Source organism: Rhincodon typus, chromosome 17 (genome assembly GCF_021869965.1).
Source record: "Rhincodon typus isolate 14 chromosome 17, sRhiTyp1.1, whole genome shotgun sequence".
Classification (NCBI taxonomy): domain Eukaryota; kingdom Metazoa; phylum Chordata; class Chondrichthyes; order Orectolobiformes; family Rhincodontidae; genus Rhincodon; species Rhincodon typus.
Window position 1 is genome coordinate 35,464,326 of NC_063348.1, and position 13,182 is coordinate 35,477,507.

General features: G+C 41.7%; 1 protein-coding gene across 4 annotated transcripts in view; it reads left to right on the plus strand.

Annotated features, from left to right (window-relative positions):
* LOC109933402 (dickkopf-related protein 3) overlaps positions 1–13,182 on the plus strand; it is a 72,418-nt gene that overhangs the window by 37,900 nt on the left and 21,336 nt on the right. For 2 of the 4 annotated variants that reach the window (XM_048607245.1, XM_048607246.1), the window contains exon 1: positions 19–373. The exons of the other annotated variants lie outside the window; for them this stretch is intronic. In XM_048607245.1, the coding sequence (XP_048463202.1) occupies positions 182–373 (192 nt within the window). In that variant the 5' untranslated portion in view covers positions 19–181. Of the gene's footprint in view, positions 1–18; positions 374–13,182 lie in introns of those variants that run through there. 4 annotated transcript variants of the gene reach the window in all.

Below are 13,182 nucleotides of genomic sequence, written 5' to 3' on the forward strand. Positions count from 1 at the left end.
GTGCACGGTGCAGGGGCTGCAGCGGAGAGGGTGAGGGGAGGTGCACGCTGCAGGGGCTGCAGCGAAGAAGAGGGAAGCGGTGCATGGTGTAGTAGAGAGGAGCGGTGAATCTCGCAAAGATTGCTGCATTGGGGCCGTGCATCTTACAGAGCTACAACAGCGGGCTGGCGCATCGTGCAGTATGCAGAGCACCGTGCTCCTCTTGTTCCTGTCCCTGGCCCCTTTTGCTCGCTGCATCCCCCCTTTGCCCAGGGAACTACCCCAGGAAGATGCGACAGGCAGCTTGCACCAAACGAGTCTCAGGGAGATGTTTGAGGAGGTGGAAGAGCTGATGGAGGACACACAACAAAAGCTACAAGGAGCCGCTCGGGAGGTAAACGATTTTCATTTTGAACGCTCCTCTGAGTTAATGCAACTCACGAAATGTACCGCTTCCCAATCCCAAATGGCTATGTTTTCTGTCGAGGACGTGTATCTTTTGTAGTTTCTGAATTCTATTGCATTGCAGCTGTCAGACCAATTACTCATCCATCCCTGTAGTGAGGTACATGAGAGTTATTATTGTAACTAAGTTACGTTGTAAAGTTCAATCTCCCGACGTTTTACACAAGATAGTGTAACTTGTATAAGGAAGTTGTTGGATCTATCTTCAGGTTATTCATCGCTCTGCAGTTAGTAACCATTGATATAAGACTAACGTAATAAGTAAAAAATTGTTGCAAGGAAACCATTGCAGTTTAAAGTGGAGAAATCAGACCCTGCCCGTTGCACATTCTGCTCAATAACATTGATATTTTTTGCTTTCTTCTACACGAGGCTGTTTGTTTTTGGATAATGGATTGTAGGAGAGAAGAGAATTACGGCGCAGTTTTAGAAAGTGGTCGGACTTACTCTCAAGTTCCAAAGTTTTGCTTCGTTTTCATGTTTTTAGTATTTTTCCCCTAATACCATTCACAGTGAGTCAATGAACGTGGAACTGGAAAAGCACAGCAGGTCAGACAGCATCCGAGGTACAGGGAAGTCCTTGCTCCTCGATGCTGTCTGCCCTGCTGTGCTATTGCAGCTCCTCATTTATTGACTCTAGCTTCCAGCATCTGCAGTCCTTGTCTCCAAACCATCCAGTGATGTTTCAAAAAAATCCTCGAAAGTGTTTTCCTGTCAAACAAGTTTGGTTATTCATGGAGTCCATTGGACTCTCCCAATGAAGTAAAGTTGTAAATGCTTTAGTTGTAATCGTTGATTTGGGATTTTTTGATGTGTTTTTCCTGGAAATGCAGTTGGCTGTCTTTTAAAAAAAAATTCTGAGATAATGAACAACCTGGATGATCTGCAATGGGTCTTACTTGACCAGTTTTTCAAACTTTAAACTTCTCTGATCTTCCTCCTACTCAAATCTCTCATGGTCATACTCCATCCCTATCTCTAATCTCCTGCAACTCCTCAAAACTAAAACAAATGGAAAATGCTGGAGAAATTCAGCAGGCTGGGCAGCATCTGTGGAGGGAGAAATGTTAGGGAGTTAATAGCTTGAATCCAGTTTGATTCTTCAGAACTGGACAAGACTCATATCAGACTTGAAACATTAACTCTATTTCTTTGTCCACACATGCTGCCAGACCTGCTGAGTTTCTCCAGCACTTTTAAAAAAATTACTTTTATTCATTTCACAGGATGAAGGAAAGATCACCATTTATTGTCCGATCCTAGTGGTCCTTGAGAAGGTGGTGGTGAGCTCCCTTCTTGAACTACTGCAGTAAATAGTTGGGGGAGGGGAGGTAGGTAGGTAAGCCCAAAAGGCTGTTAGGAAGGGAGTTCCAGAATTTTGACCCCTGCGACAGTGAAGGAGCTGTAGAGGTTCCAGCTTCGGAAGGTGCCATTGAAGGAGCTTTGGTGAGTTGTTGTAGTGCGTCTTGTAATGGTGCACGTTGCTGCCACAATTTGTTGGTGGTGGAGGAAGTGAAAATTGAGGATTTTTTCACGGCATGCCAGTCGAGTGGGCTGCTTTGTTCTGGATGGTGTCAAGTTTCTTGAATGTTGTTGGAGCTGCACTCATCCAGGCAAATGGGGACTATTCCATCACACTCCTGACTTCAGACTTGTAGATGGTGGACAGGCTTGTGGGGAGACAGGAGGTTGGTCACTCACCGTAGAACTCCTAGCCTCTCCCCATAAGATCTAGGAATGGAATTGGGCCATTGAGTCTGCTCTGCCATTCAATCATGGCTAATATGTTTCTCAACTCCATTCTCCTGCCTTCTTCTTGTAACCCTTGATCCTCTTACAGTCATATTTACACGGCTGGAACAGTTCAACTCTGGTCAACGGATAACACTTGTAGATTCCAGAGATTTTAGACTTGTAGATTTTAAACTGATAGTTTAATACCAAGTCACTCTAGGGGATGTTAAGTGGTAGACTTTTCAGGTGGTAACTGTAAAGATGGGCGATGTTTAACAAGGAAATTCCAGAGCCTGTGGCCCGAACGACTGAAGGCACAAGTGATGGGAGATGGAATTGGGTGCCCAAGAAAGCAGACTTTGAAGGGCAGAGATATCGTTGGTGGGGGGTGGGTTGTTTCTTGCCCTGGAGTGCTTGCAATGTGTGCACCTGTTTCCAGATTACAATTTTTGTTCTTTTTAGCAAAAAAACTGATCTTTTGTCTAACCTTTGAACTTTAATCAGTTCTATTCATTGCTAAAGAGGAGTCTGCCTGCCTATGGTAAGTAGTAGTTGTTAATCCTGATCATAATTTTAATGAGAGACTGAAAACACACCTTGGGGGTAATTTATTCAGATACTGCTTACTGCCTTTTGGAATGATTTTTCTCTTTTAATGCAAAGTAGTTTCAATTTAGACACTGTAAGTGTGATGTTGGGAGGCAATGGCAAAGTGGTATTATCACTCGAATACCGAAACACAAGTAATAGTCAGGGGACCCAGGCTCAAATCCTGCCATGAATTCAATTAAAAGCAAAATTAAGGTGGTCAATTAGCTCAGTTGGCTGGATGGCTGGTTTGTAATGTAGAGTGGTGCCAACAATATGGGTTCAATTCCCACACTGTTGGGGTTAGCGTGAGGGACTCTCCACAACCTCTCCCCTTAACTGAGGGATGGTGACCCTCCGGTTAAACCACCACCAGTTATCTCTCTGTGATGAGAGAGCAGCTTGATAGTCTGTGTCCTTTTGCAAGCTAAACCAGGTCCAACAAAGGGTCCCATTCTTTTCCCTGATTATGTTGTTCATTTGAAGTTGAAAATGGAAGGTTCTTAGATTACAAGTGTGCAAAACATGGAGAAATGAGCCGAAGACATGCCTTGAGACACTTCATTACTACAGTATGATAGAACCATATGTGCCAAAGAAATTAGTGCCCAAATGGTGTAGAGAACAGTTCTATCCTATAGTGCAGGTAGACAAATCAGTAAGGGTTATGAGACCATTTAAGAAAAAGCAAAGCCCCAGAGTTCGTTTTCTAGGGAATAGAATTATAAAGCAGGGAAGCTGAATTAAACTTGTATCTAGCCTTGGTTTGATCTCTTGTGGAGTCCTAAGCATGGTTCAGTTGTCAATTGCCAAAAAAAATAGAGAAGCACTGGAGAAGGTGCAAAAAAGATTTATAAGGCTGATTCCAGGATTAAGAGATGTCAGGAAAGATTGAACAGCCTTGGCGGTCCTTTTCTATAGTGTAGAGAATCACCTGGTTGGTGACCTGATCGAAACCTTTAACATAGGGATAGAGGAGATCTCTCCCACTATCTGGGAGACCAGAACTAAAAATCAGACATATAAAATAGGCACTAATTAATTCAATAGAGAATTGAGGAGAAACTTATTTTTTCTTCCAGAGAGTGTTTATAATTTGGGACTCACTACCACAGCATGTAGTTGAATTGAATACGATAGTCCTAAAGAGGAAGCTGGATGAATGCATGAGGGAGAAAGGAGTGGAAAGGAATGTTGATAATTTGAGGTGAAGTTGAGTGTAAGAGACTCATGGGGAGTATAAAAAACATTGGTCCCTAAGGCCTGTTTCTGTGCTGTAATTACTATCTAAAGATAGTCAGCTTTAAGCGTTGATTTTAAAATTGGTTAACTCACCAAATATAAGGTGGAAAATGTATACTCCAACTGGAGGTGTTAAAAAGTTAACCTAAATCAGTTGCGCCAGACAGGAATGTTAATGTGTACAAAGAGACATCTTTTCAACAGAGGGTTTCCTGAAACTCCAGGCAGTAAGCCAAAAAGTCCTGGAAGAAATTTCATACCACAGGGAATCAGAGCGTGTAAACTCAATTCACTTTGTATAATCAAGTCATTCCACGTAGAGAAGGTGATCATAATACAAAAAAAATACAAGTTTGCACTTCTGCAGCACCATTCACAATCACAGTGGGTGTCCGAAGCACTTCATCACCACTGAAGTTTAGTAACTACACTGTTTCCTTCATTTCAACAGTTAATTTGCTCAACAAGGTGCCATGTAGTTCCCCGCTTAAAGGGATTATGAAAGGAAACTTGCCAGGGATATCAAAATCAGTAAGAAAAAAATTTATAGTTACATAAAAGGAAGCCAGGTGGTTAGGAGGAATTTTGGGGACTGAAAGTGGGGATATTGTCAATGATAGTGGGGAAATGGCAGACACATTGAATAATTACTTTGCCTCAGTATTTACAGCAGAAAAGTAGAATAGCTTGGTGGCAGTCCTGAGAAATTAATAGTGGATTGGGAACAAGGACTGAATGAAATTAATGTAAGTAAACATCGGTAATGAGAAATTTGATGGAATTAAAGAATAACAAATCCCCAGAACCTTACAGTTTCCATCCGAGGGTGTGAAGGGAAATAGGGGAGGACATTGTAGATGCCCTAGCTACAGTTTGAGATCCCCCAACTACAAGAGTTGTCCCTCTGAATTGGAAAATTGCACTCTGCTTTTTAAGAAGAGTGAAAGAGGAAAACCAGGAAATGAGAGACCAGTCAGACTAACATCTGTGTCGGGGAAGTTGTTGGAGTCTAAGATCAAGGATGATGTAACTGAACACCCTGAAAATTTTCGGTTAATCACGGTGAACCAGTATGGATTCCTGACAGGTAGGTCATACCTGACAAATCTCAAGATTTTTTTTCTGAAGAGGTGATTAAGGTAGTGGATAGGGGACTGTTTATGTATGTTGGTTACGTAGACTTCCAGAAGACATTTGATGAAGTCCCACATAACAGACTGTTAATTGAGGTAGAAGCCCATGGAATTGAAGACACATTACTGACTTGGCTGGGAAATTGGTTGCGTGGTACGTGACAAAATGTAGGGTTAATGGGTAGCTAAACAAATTGGCAGGATGTGACCTGTCCTGTCCTGTAAGGATCTGTGTTAGGGCCTCAATTATTCATATTATTTATTAATGACTTGGATATTGCATGGAAGGTAATGTGTCCACATTTGCTGATGACACAAAGTTAGGCAACACTGTAGATAATGTAGATAGTCTATTAATATCCCTTTGTAAGTTTATTCTAGGTGAATGAGCAAAACTGGCAAATTGATTTCAGTGTAAACAAGCGTAAGGATACCCATTTTGGACTGAAAAATAGTAGATCAGGGAACTTTCTAGATAGTATGAAGTTAAATCACTAATTGGATTCAAAATTGGCTCGATGGTAGGAAGCAGAGGGTGATGGTTGAAGGTTGTTTCTTGAACTGGGGGCCTGTGACTAGTCGTGTGCCATGGGTCAGTGCTGGGACCTTTGTTATTTGTTATTTACATAAATGATTGGGATGTGAACGTACAAGGCATGATTAGTAAGTTTGCGGATGATACAAAATTAGCTGGTATCATTGATAGCGAGGAAGGAGGGGTCTTGATCAGATGGGGAAGTGGGCTGAGAATTGGCAAATGCAGTTCAATACGGGTAAGTGTGAGGTGTTGCATTTTGGAAAGTCAAACCAAGGTGGAACTTATACAGTAAATGATAAGGTCCTGAGGAGTGTTGTGGAACAGAGGGACCTAGGAGTACAAGTACATAGTTTGTTGAAAGCGGCGTCACAGATGGACAGGGTGGTGAAGAAGGCACTTAGCATGTTCGCCTTCATCAGTCAAGACATTGAGTGTAGGAGTTGGGATGTCATGTCACAGTTGTCTAAGCCTTTGGTGAGACTGCACTTGGACTATTATGTACAGTTTTGGTCACCCTGTTATAAGAAAGATATAGTTAAACGGGAAAGTGTGCCAAGTAGATATACGAGAATGTTGCCAGGACTAGCAGGCCTGAATTATAGGGAGATGTTGGCCAGGATGGGACTGTATTCCTTGGAATATCGGAGAATGAGGGGTGACCTTATTGAGGTGTATAAAATCATGAGGGGCATAGATAGGATGAATGTATATAGTCTTTTACCCAGGAATGGGAAATTGAAAACTAGAGGGCGTAGGTTTAAGGTGAGAGGGGAAAGATTTAAGAAGGACCTGAGAGGCAACTTCTTCACGCAGAGAGTGGTGCGTATGTGGAATGAGCTGTCAGAGAAAGTGGTTGAGGCAGGTACAATAGCACTTTTAAAAACATTTGGATAGGTAAATGGATGGGAAGAGTTTAGAGGGATGTGGACCAAATGCGGGCAATTGGAAATAACTGAGTGGGCACCATGGTCAGCATAGACCAGTTTGGGCTGAAAGACCTGTTTCCATGCTGTTTTACTCTGAGTCTATATCTTAGATCTCCAAAGAAGCTTTGGGATTTCAAGTGCGGAGATCTTTAAAATGTCACAAACAGGTGTTGCAAATAATCAAGAAAGCTAATGGAATGCTTGTCTTTATTCTAGAGGACTGAAGTTTAAGGATGCAAAAGTTACATAGTTATATAAAACCCTGGTTAGATCCCAGTTGGAGTACTGTGAGCAGACTGGGCACCACACCTTCAGAAGGATAGATTGGCATTCGAGGGAGTAGAGTGTAGGTTTACAAGAATTATACCTGGACTGCAGGCGTTAAATTAGGAGGAGAGATTATACAGATTAGGCCTGTCTTTTCTAGACGTTAGAAGGTTAAGGGGTGGTCTGATGGAAGTCTTCAAGATATTAACAGGAAAATACAGTAGATAAAGATAAACTATTTCCACTGGTTGGGGATTCTAGAACTTCAGGGCATAGTCTGAGAATTCGGTTTACTGTTTAGGAGAGATGTTAAGAAGCACTTCCACACGCAAATTGCAGTGGATGCTGGATCAGTTGCCAATTTTAAATCTGAGACGGATGCATTTTTATTAGACAAAGGTATTAAGGGATATAGGCCAAGGGCAGCTATGTGAATTTAGGCGACAGATCAGCCATAATTTCATTGAATGGTGGAATAGACTTGAGGGGCTGCAAACTATAAACAATAGTATGATGTTGACCAGCTAATCTGTGTTTATGTACAGGTGTACAAATTAGGAGCACACATAGATTATTCAACCCCTCAAGCCTGCTCCTCTATTCAGTAACAGGAATCTACCTCTGCCCTTAAAATATTCAATGACTTCACCTGAGGCAGAGAGTTTCGAAGTTGTGTAACCCTCTGAGAGCAGAAAATTCCTCTCACCTCTGTTGTAAAAGGGTGACCTCTAATTGTAAAACTGTGTTCCCTAGTTCTGGACTCTCAGAGAAGATATCATTTCCACATTCTCTTTGTTAAGTCCATTCACGACCTTGAATAACTTAAACAAGTCACTCCTTACTCTTCTAAACTCAAATGGAATCAAGCCCAGCCAGTCCAAACTTTCCTCATAAGACCATCCTCTCATTTCCAGGTATCAATCTGCTAAACCTCCTTTAAACTGCCTGTGAACTATTTACATCCTTAGGTAAGGAGATCAAAACTGCACACGGTATTCAAGAGGAGATCTCACTAATGCCGAAGCATTGGGATAACTGAAGAATAATATCCTTTTATGTCCAGTTCATCTTGATTTCTTATTGTATCCACATGCAAACTTCTTCTGACTCCTACATTGAAATACCTCTGCATCTTGCAAGTCTGCGGTCGTTCTGTTTAGATAATGCTCTGCCCTTTTATTCTTCCTGCCAAAGTGAACAATTTTCCATTTTCCCATATTAATATTACATTGTGTGGTTTTAGCACCTTCCCACAATTGACGTCAAAGCTATAATTGACTATATTCAATAGTCTGTAGTCAAACTACAAGCCTGTAGCTCCCTGCTTTCCTCCTACCTTGAATATTGGTGTTATAGTTGCTACTTTTGTGTCTGATGGAGCTTGGAAAATTAACAGCAATACCCCACCCACCTCATTAATCACTTCATTCAAGACCATAGCTGAAATCCATCAGGACCTGGTAAGATCAGAGGAGGTAGGGGCAGAAGTAGGTCATTTGGCCAACATATCTACACCATCATTGAATGTGATCATGCCTGATCTGATAATCCTCAACTCTACTTTTCTGCCTTTTCCCCATAACCCTGATTCCTTCTCTGTCTACAGCTGTAGTAAAACTTGAATCAGTAAGAATCGGGAGAAGCCTCTCTACTGGTTGAAGTCATATCTAGCACAAAGCCAGGTGGTTGTGGTGGCTGGAGGTCAAACATCTCAGCTCTGCAAGAGTTCCTCTGACCAATGTCCTCGCCCCAACCATCTTCAGCTGCTTCAATGACCGTTCCTCCATCATAAGGATCAGAGGTGGATATGTTCACTGACTGCACTGTGTTCAGCTCATCAGATACTGAAGCCCAAGTACAGAAAGATCTAGCCAGTATCCAGGCTTGGACTGACAAGTGGCAAGCAACATTCACGCCACATATGCCAGGGAGTGACCATCATCAACAAGAGAGAATCTAACCATCACCTCTTGACATTTAAAAGAATCATTGTTACTGAATCCCTGCTGTCAACATCCTGGGGGCTACCATTGACCAGAAACTTCACTGGACTAGCCACATAAGTACAATGGCTATAAGTGTTGCTTTGCACATGGTGACTTTCTGTACACTGTCTGTAGGGAAGAAAGATGTTGTATTCCATTTGAATTACAGTCTTGAAAAGATTAGACAGGTCGACATTACAACTGTGCTGCAGGTCTTACCAACTACAAGCAACAACATGAGGGAGCTACTCATCTTGTTTGAATTAAAACTTTCCAAGTGGTTTTTCTAATCCTGAATTGTCTGGGTATTTTGCATCGATCTTTCCCAAAGAAGGTGTTGTCAAACCTGTGTTGAAAGAGGGTGAATTGAGAAACTTGATAGGCTGAAAATTGAAAGAGAGGAGGCTAACTGTACTCACCACCAAGGTTGAATGGGATGTGTCCAAGGATATTGAAGGAAGCAAGAGTAGAAGCTAAGGTCAGATTGCCATAATTTTCCAAACCTCCGTAGGTACAGGAATGTTATTAGAGGACTGGAGGATTACAGTTGTTACATAAAGGGTGTAACGGGTAAGCACAGCGACTGTGGCAGTCACTATTAACCTCTTGTGATGGGAAGGCTTTGGGAAGCGATAATTCATGGCAAAATTTACTCCTCACTTGGGCACTATGAATTATTGAAGGGAAGCCGACACAGATTTGTTAAAAAGGTTGTGTTCAGCTAATTTGACTTAGTCATTTGAGGTAACGGAGGGCTGGGGATGGGGGTGAGAGGAGGTGGGGGACAGCTAAAAGGGCAATATGACAGAGATGGTGTACAGTGACTTCCAAGAGGTGTTTAATAAAGTGCCACACAACAGGTTTGACAGCACAGTTATAGCTCATGGAATAAAAGGGATGGTGACAGCACAGATACAGACCTGGCTGAGTGACACAAAACCAGTGTCGTTGCTGTTTTTCAAACAGGGCGAAGATTTATACTGTGCTTGCTCAGGAGTGTGTATCAAGACCATCACTATTCGTTATATATTAATTGTGTAGAATTGGGTGAATTTACAGATGAGACAAAACTTGAAAGTCTTATCAATAGTGAGGAAGTTAATGCTAAATTTTAACAACGTAGCCTGTTTCTAAACTGTGGCGTATGGCAGATTAAATTTAATAGAGAGAAATGTGAAGTTAGGAGGAACGAAGCAACACAAATTGAAAGATTTAATTCTAAAAGTGGTATAAGAATAGAGAACAGACATAGAATAAGCTGCAGTTAATGTTTATAAACCATTGGTTTGGCCTGAACTGGAGAATTGAGTCCAGTCTTTGGGCACTGCACTTTAGGAAGGATGCAGTGGCATTGGAAAGGGTTTAGAAAAGACTCAAGAGAATGATTCCAGGGATGAGGGACTTCAGTTACTTGGAAAGAGTTCTCCTTCGAGTAGAGAAGGCTGTGAGGAGATTTTGTCAAGATGTTTAAAATCACAAGGGATTTGATTAGATAGGGAAGAACGGTTTCTAAAGATGGATGGATTGAGAACAAGTGAACACTGATTTAAAGTGATTGGCAAACACCTGAAATAACAATATGAGGAAAAGCGTTTTTATGCTGCAAGTAGTTAGAATCTGGAATACACTGAGAAGGTACTGGTGAAGACCGATTCAATCATAGCCTTAAAGGGAATTGGATAAGCACGTGAGGGGAAAAAATTGATAAAGTTACAAGGAAAGACTGATGTGTGGAACAAGCTGATTCACTGTTACAGGTATCTGGCTGACCTGACAGGCTCCTTCCAAGCTGTAATCATTCCAAGCTTGCTGCATTGATTATGTTTATTTGTTATACCCTCAGGTTAGTCAGTGTTCTAAATAAGCCATCACCAGGCATACTCATACTTGAACCAACCTGTGTTTGTTTTGTTATTCCATTCATGGGAGGTGGCACTGTATTTGTGGCCATAAGAACATAAGAAATAGGAGCAAGAGTAGGCCATTCAGCCCATCTGATCCACTCCACCATTCAATATGATCATGGTTGGTCTGATTGTGACATTAACTCCACTTTGTTACCTTCCCTCCACCCCTTCTTCCCCAATGAAGAGTCATCTAGAATCGAAACGTTAGCTTGCTCTCTCTCCATGGATGCTGCCTGACCTGCTGTGATTTCCAGAATTTTTTGTTTTCAGTACAGATGTCAGAATCTGCAATAATTTGCTCCTGCTCTGTAACCATATATTTTTATGGCCACTTCCAGTTCATTTTCTGGGTGGTGGTAACCACACTACGTTGATAGTGGGATAGTTCAGTGATAATGTAAGTGAATATGATGGGAGCGATTGTTAGATTCTCGTTCTTGTATAACATAATTTTTGAGGTGTTATGAATGGTAGTGAATATTGTGCATTCATCTACAAATACTGATTTTGATGGTGTGAAGGCCATAGAAGCAGCTGCTAGCTTTGCCCTGGACAATGACTGCCTTTATTTGTGTACAAATAAAAATCTATACTGTGAAAACGGGACAACACATTGCGAGTTGTGAATCAGCTCAAATTGCTGGGCACTTTGCGCCAGTCTGATGTTGACTTGGCACAAGTGAAATCTCTCTGTCAATCATCTCATCAGTATCCACAAATTGCTGGATTTATGGTATAAATAAAAATTAAAGTTTCTGCCGTTTACATTCAGAGTTGTGATTTCATAATATAAGGATTCCCAATGATGTGATTTTGTAAAAACCAAAAGAACTGCAGATGCTGTAAATCAGGAACAAAAACAAAGTTGCTGGAAAAGCTCAGCAGGTTCTGGCAGCATCTGTGAAGGAAAAAACAGAGTTAACATTTCGGGTCCGGTGACCCTTCCTCTTCTGAACTCGAAACATTAACTCTGTTTTTTCCTCCACAGATGCTGCCAGACCTGCTGAGCTTTTCTAGCAACTTTCTTTTTGCTTTTGACGTGATTGTGTAGTCCTCACATATAACTTGAAGGCCCAGAAGGGGAGCCTTTGAAACTGCAGAGTCTCATTCCTCTAAGTCTAAATTACTCGAAGCTTCCTTACGTTTAAAACGTAAACACTTTTTTTCCCTTTTTTACTGTCTTGGCTTTCTCCGACTTTTCATGGAGTTTTATTTTCCCACCCCTTTATTTCTCTTTTTTGTGCTTCATTTGGCTCTGGTTTATCTGATTTCCTGCATGTGCTGTTTCTTTCTCTAATCTTAAATCTAATTGGCTAAAAAGGTAAAGTGGAGATTCTGTTTGAGCTGAAATGTGGTGTCCATTCCTAATTACCTTTGAAAAGGTGGTAGTGAGCTGCATTCTTAAACCACAGCGGTCCCTGCACTAGGTACTGTACTGCTGCTAGGAATAGTGGTCCAGGGTTTTGACAGAGACAGTGATGCACACGATCTAGTTCCAAGTCAGGAAAGTGTGTGGCTTTGAGGGGAACTTGCAGGTGGTGGTGTTCCCATGCTCTTTGCATTTTTGTCTTCCCAGGTGAACCCGTGTGGATTTGGAAGATTCTGTTGAAAGAGCCCTGTTGGAGTTATAGCAGTGCATTTTGGAAATGATACACTGTCTGTCAGTGGTGGAAGGAGTGAGTGTTCTAATTGCTGGAAGGGATGGGCTGCATTGTCCTGGATGGTGTCAGGATTCTTGTAATGTTGGAGCTGTATTCATCCAGACAAGAGGGGATAATTCCATCACATCAAGGACTTTTGCCTTATGGATGGTGGACAGGTTTTGGGAAGTCTCGATGGGTTACTCGCAGAAAAATACCAAACCTCTGACTTGCTTTTGTAGGCGAGGTATTTATGTGGTTGGTCCAGTTAAGTTTCTAGTCAATGGTAATCCTTACTATATCGATAGGGTGGATGCAGTGGTGGTACCTGCATTGAACGTCAAAGGGAGATGATTAGATTACTTCTTGTTGGAAATGTTACTGGCTACTTAACAAACCAAGCCTGAAAATTGTCCAGGTCTTGCTGCACATGGACACAAAGCTCTTCAGGACCCGAGGAGTCAAAACAGTACTGAATGCTGTGCAATCATCAGTTAATGTCTCTACATGAGAATCTCCAAGGCTTTTGTACGTAGCTGTTAACAACAGGGAATCTTGTGCTGAAGCAAATGCATGCTGACTTAGTGAAAGCCAGTCATTGATGTGAGCAAAAGAAGGCCATTCAGCATTGTCCCCATACCAGTATCAATAGGAATAAATCTGTCAGTCTCGAAATCTGAAATTGTCCCCCAGCTGGGGAGGTGGGATCTAGATTTCCACAACTAATTTATGTGGAATAGTGTTTTTGATCCCTCCCCCGTGCTGCCTAGCACTAAGT